The sequence below is a fragment of the Populus euphratica genome, unplaced genomic scaffold (genome assembly GCF_000495115.2).
Source record: "Populus euphratica unplaced genomic scaffold, PopEup_1.0 scaffold7.1, whole genome shotgun sequence".
In the NCBI taxonomy this organism is placed as follows: Eukaryota; Viridiplantae; Streptophyta; class Magnoliopsida; order Malpighiales; family Salicaceae; genus Populus; species Populus euphratica.
This window is the reverse complement of record NW_011499871.1, coordinates 596,673-610,380: the sequence shown is the minus strand read 5'-3', so window position 1 is coordinate 610,380 and position 13,708 is coordinate 596,673. Positions and strand designations below refer to the sequence as shown.

At 30.8% G+C, this 13,708-nt stretch overlaps 1 protein-coding gene across 1 annotated transcript; it reads left to right on the top strand.

Moving 5' to 3' along the window:
* The first annotated feature begins 2,363 nt into the window (after positions 1 to 2,363).
* LOC105127254 (transcription factor MYC2-like) lies at positions 2,364 to 4,278 on the top strand. The gene has a single exon (XM_011028480.1). The coding sequence runs from the start codon at positions 2,486 to 2,488 to the stop codon at positions 3,899 to 3,901; it is 1,416 nt and encodes a 471-aa protein (XP_011026782.1). The 5' UTR covers positions 2,364 to 2,485; the 3' UTR covers positions 3,902 to 4,278.
* The last annotated feature ends 9,430 nt before the right edge of the window (positions 4,279 to 13,708 follow it).

Below are 13,708 nucleotides of genomic sequence, written 5' to 3'. Positions count from 1 at the left end.
AGTGTGCTTGCTCATTAAACCTCGAGGTTTTTTATTTTTATTTTATGTAATAGGTCTCGAGTGCTTTGAAATACTTCTAAAACCACGAATTCAAAATACATTGCCTAATTATCATTTGTGGCATACTTCGGTTTATAATTTTTACTTCTCTTTATATCATTCAACCCGACCTTCTTAATTGCTTGTTTATGGGCATTATAAAAAAAAATAACGCAAGTTGATACATAAATTTATTTTACATAAATTAGGTAAGAAAATAAATAATAAAGGAATACAAGTTTACAATAATATATGATTGATTAATTTAAATTTGGTAATTTAATATCTTCTTGAATGCATTATAAAAGGAGACAATTAACACAATTCAAGAATTGAAACATGTTATCAAACATAAATTCAATTATTTATTAAAAATAAATCACAATTATCCTACACAAACCAACTAATAACTCATCATTTTTTTAATTCCAAGGTAACTCAATTCTCCGAATTTGAAAAAATATAATTTATAATCTAACAACTATCAAATACGTTATAAGTTGAAACATACTTAGCCCCAAATTGTTATTAGTTCCACATAAATTCATTTTTTTCCCCAAACTTTTAACTAAATCATAAAATTGACAAAACATAAGTGGTACCTAACTAACTACCCATTATTTATTCAATTCAAGAATAAATAAAATCAATTAATATCCTAATTGTTATCAATAATACAATAATTTATTTTTTTCTAAATTTTCAACAAAACCTATCATTAAACTAAAATTATTTGGGATCCAATTAATTATCCATCATTTCTTCAATTGAAACTTATTCAACCTAAATTAATACTTGTAATAATTATCAATTCCATACATTCAATTTCCCTAAATTTTCAAACTTAACCATAGAATTGACACAAAATAACTTGTACCCACTAAATTACCCATTATTTTTTCAATTCTAACACACCTAAGTTACAAAAACACACTCAATTTTATCAATTAACAAATTAAATCCATTTCCCAAAAAAAACCTAAAATATAAATCATATATTAATATTATACAAATCATATTAATACAAAATTATAATTATAAAGCAAGTAAAACAGTTAAATATATAAGCAAATTAGAAATAATAAAAATAAATTTTAATAAATTAACTTAAGACATAAATGTGTTAAAACATAAATGAATATGTTTACTTACTTGGTTGAGTGAAACTTGACAAGAAATGAAATCAAGAGAGAGAAGCTAATATGCTTGCTTACTTGGTGAAGTGAAACATGACAAGAAATAAAATCAATAGAGATAAGCTTAGATGATGCATTAGTGCTAGTGAGTTGTGGTAGCTGAATTTTTGAAGAAGAGTTGTCCAAATTTTGAATTAATTTTTTTATTTGTTTCAAATTAATATTTTTAGTTTTTTTGATATATTTTGTTTAGGTGTTGATATTAAAAATAATTTTTAAAAAATATAAAAAATATTTTAATATATTTTTAAATAAAAAATACTTTAAAAAATAACCATTACTATAATTTTAAACACCTTCTAAAAGAAAAAAGATGAAATGGAAGAACGAGAGTGCTATCTAGTTTTAATTCCTTCTAAATTTATTGATGAAGTTCTTATCCGTAATTTAACACATTGAAAATGAAGACATGATTTTATTTTTTTATTTCATCGCCGTTTTCCTTGTTAAACCATGACAGAATATCTTTTGTCCATGTTTTGTTGCTTTTATTTTTTTGCCCTAGTATCACAGTAAATAGAGAGGAGACTGCTGTTATTGAATCACATGAAAAAAAAAAGAACTATGGTTTTTGACAATTCTAAATGAAAAAGATTGGACAACTGATTTTGGAAGTATGCTAGGTACAGAGAATGAAATGTTGCTCATACAATCTATGATTACTATTATAGTTATTGGATTTACATAATGAAACTACGAACCTCTTCTCATAGAAAGAGTTCTGCTAGCACTGGAGCTAAGCTTATTAGTTTGAGAAAATTTAATTTTGAATCTATATTTCTGTTACAAAAAAGTCAGGTCATGGATCTTCCCACATATCGAAGTAAAATTCTTGGTAATAATTTATCAAGCAGTGCAAATACAACTTACCTTGAAAGGTGTATATCCTAAACAGAAACAATGGTACCTAAAACGTCAGAAAACATCTCATTCAAAATCATTTTACACTAGATGTGACAAGATTCAATGAAACCAGAACATAATTTTTACCAAGTGTTGGCATCATAATCTTCGTAATAACTTCACGTGATAATGGTGGAAAACAGTAGAAACTACAGTACATGACCAAGCACAATGCTTCAGGAAGTCTTTTTATAAGCGGAAATCTCTTGTACATAACCTCCCACCTCTCTTTCATTTACAATTACGTTTTGGCTTTTATACAATCTCCCCCACTCCCCCACTCCATCAACACAGTGAGGTAGAGCTGAAAAGCTAGAAACAAAAAGAAAAGAAAACAAAATTAATCAATGGAAGAGATACTGTCCTCCTCTTCTTCATCTTCACTCATGTCATTTGCCCAAGAAACCTCTTCAACACTTCAACAACGCCTCCAATTCTTCCTTCATAGCCGGCCAGAATGGTGGGTTTACTCCATCTTCTGGCAGGCATCAAAAGATGCCAGCGGCCGCCTTGTTTTATCATTGGGCGATGGCCATTTCCGTGGTAATAAAAAGTATGCAAGCAAGGATAGCAACAAGCAAAACCATTCCAAATTCGGCTTCAATCTTGAAAGAAAGTCTCTTTTCAGTGAGGATATGGACATGGACAGATTGGTTGAAGGTGATGTTGCTGAATGGTACTACACAGTATCGGTAACACGAGCATTTGCCGTTGGAGATGGAATTCTTGGCAGGGCATTTAGCTCTGGCGCTTTCATTTGGTTGACAGGTGATCATGAACTGCAAATTTATGACTGCGAGAGAGTCAAAGAAGCTCGGATGCATGGAATTCAGACTTTCGTCTGTGTTTCAACTCCATCCGGGGTTCTTGAATTGGGTTCCCCGGATTTGATCAGTGAAGATTGGGCCCTAGTGCAATTAGCCAAATCAATTTTTGGTGCAGACATCAATGCGGGTTCATTTCCAAAGCAGGCCAACCAGGAATCTCAACCTCAAATTCCAAACCGCACTGTTTCTAATTTCCTTGATTTTGGAATGTTTTCAAGTCCTCAAAAGGAGAGAACAACTTCTCTAGAGAATCAAAAAGAAAGCGACACACGGAAAGAACCCTCAGGCCAAGGCCGATCGTCTTCGGACTCAGGGCGTTCTGATTCAGATGCTGGATTCACAGAGAATAATATCGGGTTCAAGAAGAGAGGAAGAAAGCCAGGTGGAAAAGAATTGCCTCTAAACCATGTGGAAGCAGAAAGGCAGCGAAGAGAGAGGCTAAATCATCGATTCTATGCACTTCGATCCGTGGTCCCGAATGTGTCAAAGATGGACAAGGCATCTTTGCTCGCAGATGCAGCTACTTATATTAAAGAGCTCAAGAGCAAAGTTAATGAATTGGAGGGCAAGCTGCGAGCAGTATCCAAGAAATCAAAAATCTCTGGTAATGCAAACATTTATGACAACCAAAGCACCAGCACCAGCACCATGACGAATCACATAAGGCCCACTCCAAATTATATGTCCAATAATGCAATGGAAGTGGATGTGAAGATTTTGGGATCGGAAGCTCTGATCCGTGTACAATCCCCGGATGTTAATTATCCAGCTGCAAGATTGATGGATGCACTTAGAGAGCTGGAGTTTTCAGTTCATCACGCGAGCGTGTCCAAGGTCAAGGATCTGGTGCTTCAAGATGTTGTGATTATAATTCCTGATGGATTGGTAACTGAAGAAGTTATGAGGGCTGCTATTTTTCAAAGAATGCAGAACTAAGTCAACTAAACAATAATAAGTTGGTGCTTTAGAAGTAAGAAATGCGAATTAATTTCATCGTTGAGGCAAGCAAACTCCAAGGTGAAGTTCCTGTCATAAGCAACATAAAATGATATTAGCATATGCACTTGAATTATGTGGCTCGTTTTTCATTATCCCACTTGTATAATAAGTTAATGTTCTGTTGTGAGTTTACTGAAAAGCAAGCACTTGAAATTGCTTGCTTGCGCTCCTCTTCTAGCCCTTGTTAATTTCATCTCTTGTTATGCTTTGAAATTGAGTAAGTACTGATCTTATGAATGTTATGTATCTGCAATTCTTCAGTCTTGATATAAGTGCATGATACTGAATTAAGTTTTGTTAATGTAATATTCCATATTGATGGCGATGGAATGGTAACTCGTTTTATTAATAGTACTGATTATCGACTTATTATATGTATTTTAGGGTGTTAGATTTAAAAATGAGCTCGCATTATTATAAACAAAATGAATAACATGTAGCAAGTTAGATTAGGCTATTATAGTTCATGTACTTCGTTCTCTTTTGGTTTCAAATTAAGTTCTGTAAAATACTAGAGCTATCAAAATGTTTCAGAGTGAAAATCATACATTTTTTATATTGTTGAACTTAAATCAAGCACTAGGTTAGTTAACATGAGTTCTTCTCTTTATGGATGTTGATTAATGTGTTTTTTATATTGTTGAACTTAAATTAAGGACTAGGTCTGTTAACATGAGTTCTTCTCTTTACGGATGTTGATTAATGCGTTTTTTATATTGTTGAATTTAAATTAAGGACTATATTGTTGAATTTAAATTAAGGACTAGGTCAGTTAACATGAGTTCTTCTCTTTAAGGATGTTGATTAATGTTTGTTTTGATTCATCATAGGTGACTGCTAATCTAGAAACCACCCTGTATTATTTCTTTCCTAATTTCTTTGTAGATGAATATTCTTCTCTTGAGCTTTTTCAAGCAAAAATGTTTGGAAGGAAATTAAGTTTTATGTTTCACCTAATTAACATATCAGAAACGGCAATCAAATATTTTATTCTCACCTAAATCCTTTGTCTTAGCCTCAGAAAAGAAAAGGAAAATCCCAACAAGCTGTAACAAGAAAGAAGAAAAATTGCCCTCTGAAGAGGAATAAAAAGGAGGAATAGGAAGTTCTAATTAATTGAATAACTTAGATGAAAAGTTTTGTGGAAAAGAAAATGGGGATAACTTAATTTGTATCACTAAATTAAGGACTACACATTATTACTTCGGTTGAAACTCATTACAAAATTAATAATATATGATTTTTGGTTAATTCGATTTGGTTATTTTGAATTTATTGTGTTTTTCGTTCCCAAATAAAATCTCAATTCATGCATTTTGGACCAAATTAATAAAACTTACATTTTCATTATTTTGCACAACAAGAGAGAAAAAACAGATGAAATTATATCCTACTTTCAATTAAATAAGAATACATTAACAGTACGGTCATTTAGAATTTTCAATTTCGTCAATGTTCAACTTTGAGCAAAGGCTAATTTTTCAAACATATCTTCCGAACGGAGAAAAAAAAACTCGGAGATGGAATCTTCAATGCTCGAAAACAAAAATGGAGTTGAAAAGCAAATGCAAGAGAATTGAAAAAAATAGAAATGCAAATGCAACAAGTGACGCAAGTTCAAGCTTGTTTGGGAACCCAGCTCGTTGTGAATTGTTTTTTAATTTTTTGAAAATATCTTCAATTATTTTTATATATTAATATCACAAATAATTTTTTTAAAATATATTTTCAAATAAAAAATATTTTAAAAAATAATCACTATTATAATTTAAAACAAGTTGTTTATCTATGGATGTATACTTTCAGGATACATTTAAGAAAAATCCATACAAGTCAAGGGAAATATTTTTTTTTTTCATTTCACAAGAAATTTATAGCATTCACAGAAGACCATAGAATAAGGATGACGAAAGAACTTCTCTGTAAAAATAGGTGACATATACATACACACATATATATATATACATACATATATATATATACATACATATACATATGTATATGTATATGCATATGTATATGCATATGTATATTGCAGTACAAATTAACAATTGTTTCACTCTTGAGGTATTAATTTGAACGAGGGAGAATATTATAATATTTCTGCTAATCTATTTGCGTAATGATCACTTGCACCCTCTAAACAGCAACGAGCATTTGAATTTGGACTAGTTAAAACCTTACACAATCATGCATGCACCCAAATTAATTTGTAATAAAACTTGAGTCATAAGCCAAACTTTTATTTGCCCTGTTGAAAACTACAGATATTTCAAGTGTCATCTTAATTACCGTACCAGTTTCTTAGCTCTAATTTGATTTTCTTGAAAGCCGAACTGAAGAGTCACCATAGTTTTGAACTTGATATTTCGTGCCAAAACTCTTCTTGTATTTTCGACGGCTTGGCATTTGGAGAAAGCAGAAGTTAGGGTGGGGAGTTGTGGAAAATGAACTTTCTTCTTTAGCAGAGACGATCTGCAACGGTACTAATTCCCAAGAACTCAAAATAGAAAAAATCTATACACGGAAAATATAGAGAAAACCTACCCTTTTTTCTTAACGGGTTTTCGTCCATTTATTTTACTATGTCTTAAGTGATTCGTTTCATGGAAAACAAGCAGTAAGATGGTCAAGAAGGTATATAGCTGTTTTCACATGCAATAATATGCCGCCGTCTCTTTGCTTCAATAGCTAGCTAGCTTTCCTTTTCTTTTACTAATATAATATCTAGTTAATTTCCGTGTATTTTAGTTAATTTTATGAGTTTTAAAATTAATAATTATATAAATCTCAAATAATTATTATATTAACAACTACAACATTCAAATATGAAACCATAAAAACACAAACATTTTATTTTTAAACTCTTATCACTAAACACCTGCTAGATAGCTAGCTAGCTCACCTTTTAATTTGTCCCTTGGACGGTGCACATACCATGGATGGAACACTATCGGTTTTCGGCCTGAACATTTTCCCCTGAGAGCCAAGCTCTTATGGGAATCGAAAAGACACTGGTTAAAGAGAAATCGATCCATTTAAAGAGTTCGTTTTCGTTTTTATTTCGGGACGTGCCGGAATTATGGTACGTTACATGAGAATCATGTTATTAATTATTTGATTTTTCTACTGTACTTCCAATTATAATTTAATTATTTTAATTTCTTTAAATCCAAACTCCAAAAGTAACTTGAATTAATTACATTAATTTATGACAATTTCATGCAGGTAATTGATGGGTTTCTCTCTCTCTCTTTTCTTTGGTGTTGGATACATGTATAAAAAAAAACATCAAACACGCATCCAAATTAATAAAAGAACTGCATGCGCTCAAAATTCATTCGAAGCCATATATAAAAAAACCTTAATCATGAATCCACATCGTGTACAACCAACTTACCATCAGAGTACTGTTAGTGAAAATTTCAAACTAGTTTGAGTCTTTAATGACTGCATCTTGGACTAGGAGAGCAATTGGTCTTGACTAGTAATTAATGGATTCATACAGTGACTTTCATACTCACCTGCAAAATCTCTATAGAATATGACCCTCACATGTTCAAGATAATCAATTTGGCCAGTGAAAGAGCTAGGATTATTTAAGAAAAAAAGCTAAAATAATATAAAAAGATTTTTTAATTTACTATACATGAATTGTAAAAATAAAAAAAAAACCTAAAATAATATAAAAAGATTTTTTAATTTGCTATACATGAATTGTAAAAATAAAAAACAACTACATGAAAGAAGTAACTACAAACATATAATGATCTTTGTATAAGATAAGAGGTTTAAAACAATATCAAATTGAGTCAAAGTTATGAAATTAATTTTATTTTCATAATATATTTGTTACTTTAATTTTGTTAGTCTTTGTACCTATCAAATATAAACATATAAAATAAATAAGAAACATTAGCTAAAACAATGCATTATTTATGTTTGATAAAACTTTAAAATAAAGTAAAAAATAATAAAGAATGATCCTTAAATATTTATTTTAATTGTGCTTGTCTTTCTTTCATGAAGTAGAAATCATTGATTATCATATCAATTATGAATTTTTCAGTAATTTCTTTTTCAATATAAACAATCAAATAATTTACAAGGAAATCATCCTCCATCAGATTGTGAAGTTGTGTTTTAACAATATTTATCACTGAAAAAGATTGTGAAGTTGTGTTTTAACAATACTTATCACTGAAAAAACACGTTCAGTAGTTACTATCGAAACAGGAAGAGTCAAAATAAGTCAAATAAACCTGTCAATGAATGGATAAATTGTTGATTTTTCTGTTTCAACCAATTCTTGATATAAATCAGCAATCGATGGCATATTATTTAACTTTGGATGATTGGATACATCAAGCATATAATGCTGCAACTGAAATCTCAAATGAGTTTTTTCTTGGTCAGAAAAGTCTTTAGGATAAAACTTGTCAACAAATAAGAACAATAAAAACAATTTATAGTTATTTTTAGGATCTAAAGTTGTGCTCAACTTAAAAAGCTCGATCACCTGCTTATTAAATCTATTATTTAACTCTTGCAACTGTTGATCAATGATAACTGTAAATATTTCAACTCGATAGTAATGCTCAACTATTGTTGATTTTGTTTTACGGCAAGATCGTCTCACATTAGAAAAGCAAGTATTCATATCAGAAACTTCAATATCTTATTGCTTACAAAATGATGTCACTTCTTCTAAAAGAGTTCCCCAGCCATCAACTTTTAACTTTTGAATTAAAATCTTTGTGGTAGTCTTGAGATTTTTGTTGCGAAGCTTAGTAAAGCATATCAACTTTATGGTAGTCACCAAATGTCTTGAGATTTCTGTTGCGAAGCTTAGTAAAGCACATCAATAATTCTCATAATATTCTTTATTATATGTAAGATGAATATAAAATGAAATGAAATGATATTCTTTAAAAAGATATACTGACAAAAAATAGTCATTGATTAAGAAAGATAAGCAACTTAAAATCCTAAAGATTTGCACAAGGAGGATTCAACTCAAGGTGATTGGATTAGGTCGAGGTTCACTGGTCCGGTATAAGTCAGTAGAAACCTATTTGATCTCGTCTAAATGGATTGGATTTAGGCCGGAACCGATCTATTTTTTCTTTGTTTTTTTTTGTTGATAATCATCATCTAGTAGGAATCTATTTGTTTTTTGTTCTTTTTATCTTGTGATATGCATGCTTGCTGTACTACAGAACTAACTAATTTGACAAAGAGAGATGGAAGGAATGAGACCAGAAATTTTACATTCCAAGAACCTTGCTGGGAAGTTAAAACACATGATCAGTATCAAGACAGATCGAGATGATCACGTAAGTCTACGTGGTCACACATCAGCGTTGAAAATGTTTAGCATTGACAAGATTCATTAAAACCTTGTGCACCTAGTTTGCAAGCTTCACAAATCATATTGGTCCCAAGGGCGTGGTAGGATGGCCTGGTGAGGTCCTTTTCCACTTTTAAAATCAAGAAAAGTTGAGAGCTCATCACGTGATTATGGTGTCAAATAGCACCATCTGAAGATGGTGCGACCTGAAAGGGATTCTTGCATATCAATTTATACTTACTTAATTGTTATTTTCAAGAGAGGGATTCTTGCATATCAATTTATACTTAATTGTTATTTTCAAGAAAAAAACAAAAGAAGCAAGACTGCCCGATATAAATAGCCTAGCTAGGTTCCCTTCGTTCAAAAATACTTCTTGGGGTCCATACTGTTTTCAAAAACTAATTAATTAATTAAGCAAAAGTACCAGATACAATGTTAGGGATTTGATCATGGACGATTTCTGATATCGATCACTTATAATTATGTCCCATCATCAAAGGATGATTCTCCACTTTAGCAAAGCGCTCGACCAATGCCATTTAACTGAATTAAAAATTGATGTTTTTGTGGACATTTTTTCATCCAATTTAGGAAAGCAGATTGCTAACACAATGGGAAAGGAAGCGGAAGTCATCTTTGTTTTTTTATGGCAAGAATGAAGGGATTTGTACTTAGTTCAATTCACTTCTCAATTGAAACGACATCTATGAATCTAGTTAATAATTCATAAAAAGAAATTATTATTTTTTCTGAGTGTGGAAGGTAGGGCTTGAACTCTATCGAGCAACATCGTTCTTAATCGGCCCTTCCTGCTACCAGGCCACCATCTTTATAGAGAGGTGTGGACACCCTCTTACATGTTGGTAGTCTTGTTGGGTGATCGATGAGCATTTCATTGGCCATTGAAGGGATTTTTTTCAATAAAGGTAAACCAGTAAAACCCCCCCGGTTACAGTTTTGTAAAGTATTTTCTATTTAGAAGTTATATTAAAATAATTTTTTTATTTTAAAAAAAATTATTTTTAACATCACCGTATCAAAATGATACAAAAATAATAAAAAAAATTAATTTAAAAAATCAAATATTTTTTTTTAATTTTTTATAAAACACTTTTAAAACTTAAATACAAACGCACCTTTATTTGGACACTGATGTGATTCGAGTCGCAATTTCAATACTCGTGACCTTTGATTTTTCAGCAAAGAATTTGTTCATTGGTGGATAATTCTAAGAAGGGCTATTACTACTACCATATTTACTATATATTTGTTCTGTCTCTTAAGAAGGTATCTGGGTCCAGGCCCGATCACTTCCATATTAAGTAAGGCTTATACGGAGGATATACGTTGGGCCTAGACTCTTTACCTGAAGTTGAAGCCTTATTCTTGTTGTCCAGTTAATCAGGCCTTCTTATCGGCAGTAGGCCTGATTTTATGTTTTGATTGGCCATGTAGCTTCTTTGCGTTCTTGTTGTGATGCAGTCTTCTTTTTCATCAGCATGCCCCTCGAAGCCATTAATTTGCATCAACGAACACTGTGATAGATTTGTCCAGCTTATTATTCTATAGAACCGATAACGTATCATAAAAATTATATGTTATATATATATATATATATGTATGTATGTATGTATTGAGATTTGGTTTCACAAATTGAATTGGGCAAGAGGAAAGTTTAGCTCCTTGAAAAAAAAAATATTAAAAGGGGGATAAAGAATTGGGTTGTGAGAATACGTGTGTGAGATTGTGATGTGCATTAAAGAAAAACCAAGTTCTGTATATTATTAAGCCATAAGCTAGACATGTGGATTTAGGTAAGAACAAGATCTTAACAATTGGCTGGCAATCCCTCATGTCCTCTAATTAGCTTAATTACATTACAAGTATAAAAAATGTTAGGTCGTTTCTTTCACCAAATTCATGAAGATCAGGCGTGCGGGCATGAGCCGGATTGTATAATATTACTCTAATTAGGTTAGCCAACAGCACCCAATTAAGATGCATGCAAGCAGAAGTTAAATCCATTTATATTGTTTCAGGCCTTTGCATAAAAACATTAACATGCATGATGGGTCCGATAACACTCGCAAACTCTGCAGTCAAAGTTGGGTTGCACTCACCCAACCATATTCGAGATTTTCTTCATCGACAACTGTTCAGTCCGCAATAATGGAGTTCTTGAAATCTGGCCGATGGTTGTTTCTGTGCTGTCCTCAAGGAACACTATATCTCGTCTACAACAAGGAAAATTGCATAAATATATATAGTAAATTGCCCAAAGACATGAGCACTAATAATGTGGTGTTTGGAACGTGGTTGAAATCAAGTATTTTAAAAATTTTAAATTTTTTTTTTGTATTTTTAAATTATTTTGATATGATGGTGTTAAAATTAATTTTTTAAAAATAAAAAATATTATTTTAATATATTTTGGAATAAAAATATTTTAAATAATAATCATTATTGTACTAGCAAACAAACAGCTATGAGTTGTTTCCCGGAGAGATCCAAAAATATGACACTTGTAATTACACTTTAATTTTCAATGATTTAAATCCTAGATGATCGCAGAAGAAGATTTATCAAGTTTAACTCTAGAAAAAGGGACATGAATGGTAACCAATCCGTTTAGCACTTTGTCAGGAAGTGTAGAAATACAATGGCAAGATGGAGACAAGTATCGCTACAACTACATGCCTTGAAGATCTCTATCGAGTCCCGTCTCTCACTGCAGATATTTTTTATAGGGGAGAAGAAATGGCTTCGATCTGATGTCCGGAAAAAACTTCTCACACTTACATTAAATTTTCTATAGTTTGCAGGCCAAAACGTGTTTGCTGGGCTTTAATTTTGGATTTGAGCATTCCTGAAAAAATAAGCCTTTCGTGTAATAAAAGATTCTTTAATGTTTAAGCAATGAATGATACAAGAAAGATAATATAAGAGAGAACTGAGTTTTGCAACATAATACAAAGTCAAGAGGAGATGTTGAGTACAAGTTTGTGAACTTAGAAGCTTGTTTTGGTGACTAAATGTTTTTATACATCTTGTTTCACCTTGAAATTGAAAAATGATGTTGCCAATGATTAGCAAATATATCAATTACTAAGAATATCGTGTGGGCTGTGCTGTATTTTGACTAGTCAAGACCAAAAAAAAAAGTATACAAGTTTATATGGGTGTGTGATTGTAATTCATTTTTAAAGTATTTTTTATGTTTAAATATATTAAAATAATTTTTATATATTTTTAAAAAAATTATTTTTGAGATCAGTGTATTAAGATAATAAAAAATATGTAAAAAAAATTATTTTTAACAAAAAAAAATTAAAAAATATTATTTACATCGTATTTTTAAACAGTCTTTCAAATCTAAATTACATGGGAGTTTTTGTTGCCCAAAACGATGATAAAAGGTTGGGCTGTTACTGACTTGCCGAAATGAAAAAAATTAATTACTATTTTTCATATATAAAACCTTAAATATTAAATTACTATTATCTTTCTTCTTATTGTTGAATAGTAATAGTTTTTTAGGTTCTTTTATTTTGCACTTTTTAAAAGTTTTTTTTATTTGAAAAGGTGCTAAAAAAAATTTAAAATTTTATTTATTTATTTTTAATACTGACCCATTAAAAAAATTTTAGGTTCTTTTATTTTGCACTTTTTAAAAGTTTTTTTTATTTGAAAAGGTGCTAAAAAAAATTTAAAATTTTATTTATTTATTTTTAACACTGACCCATTAAAATTATTAAAAACATATTGATTTAATAAGTTTTTTAAAACCAAATATATTCTTAAAAGACGCTCCTGCACAATTTCGAAAGCAATTTCAAATAATCTAAAAAACAAAACCGTACGCATGAAACTTAAAAAGAGGCAGACGATTTCACCTGCATTGCGGTGTGTTAATTTCCTTCGACATCAGTGGCAATCCGACAGGGTATTGATAGGACTTGAGGGAGACCTGGCATCCCATGGATTTTAAGAATATTTCATCACATTCCTAAAACTTTATGATATTTCTAATTGGCTCCTCCAACAATTTAGTACATGCTCATGAATTTGATAATTTAATGATAATTCGTCAAAACAGCCTGAGGGTAGGGTAGGAATGCTTTCTCTTCAGTTGATTGAAGTGGTAGGACCTCGAATTCGGTTCGCGTACAGTTCATTTAATTGCGATTCTCTCCGGCCACAAATTTAAGTTCCTTACCATATTAATTGTACGTTTGGCAACAACAACAGCAATAAAATATAAGCATTGAATTAAAGTGTTTACTTAATATAAACTATATTTTTTTTATAAAACTCAAAAATTAGAATCGAACCCAAGCTTATAAGAAGTAATTTTTATCTATTTTTTTATAAAGAGAATGAACTCTTCACCT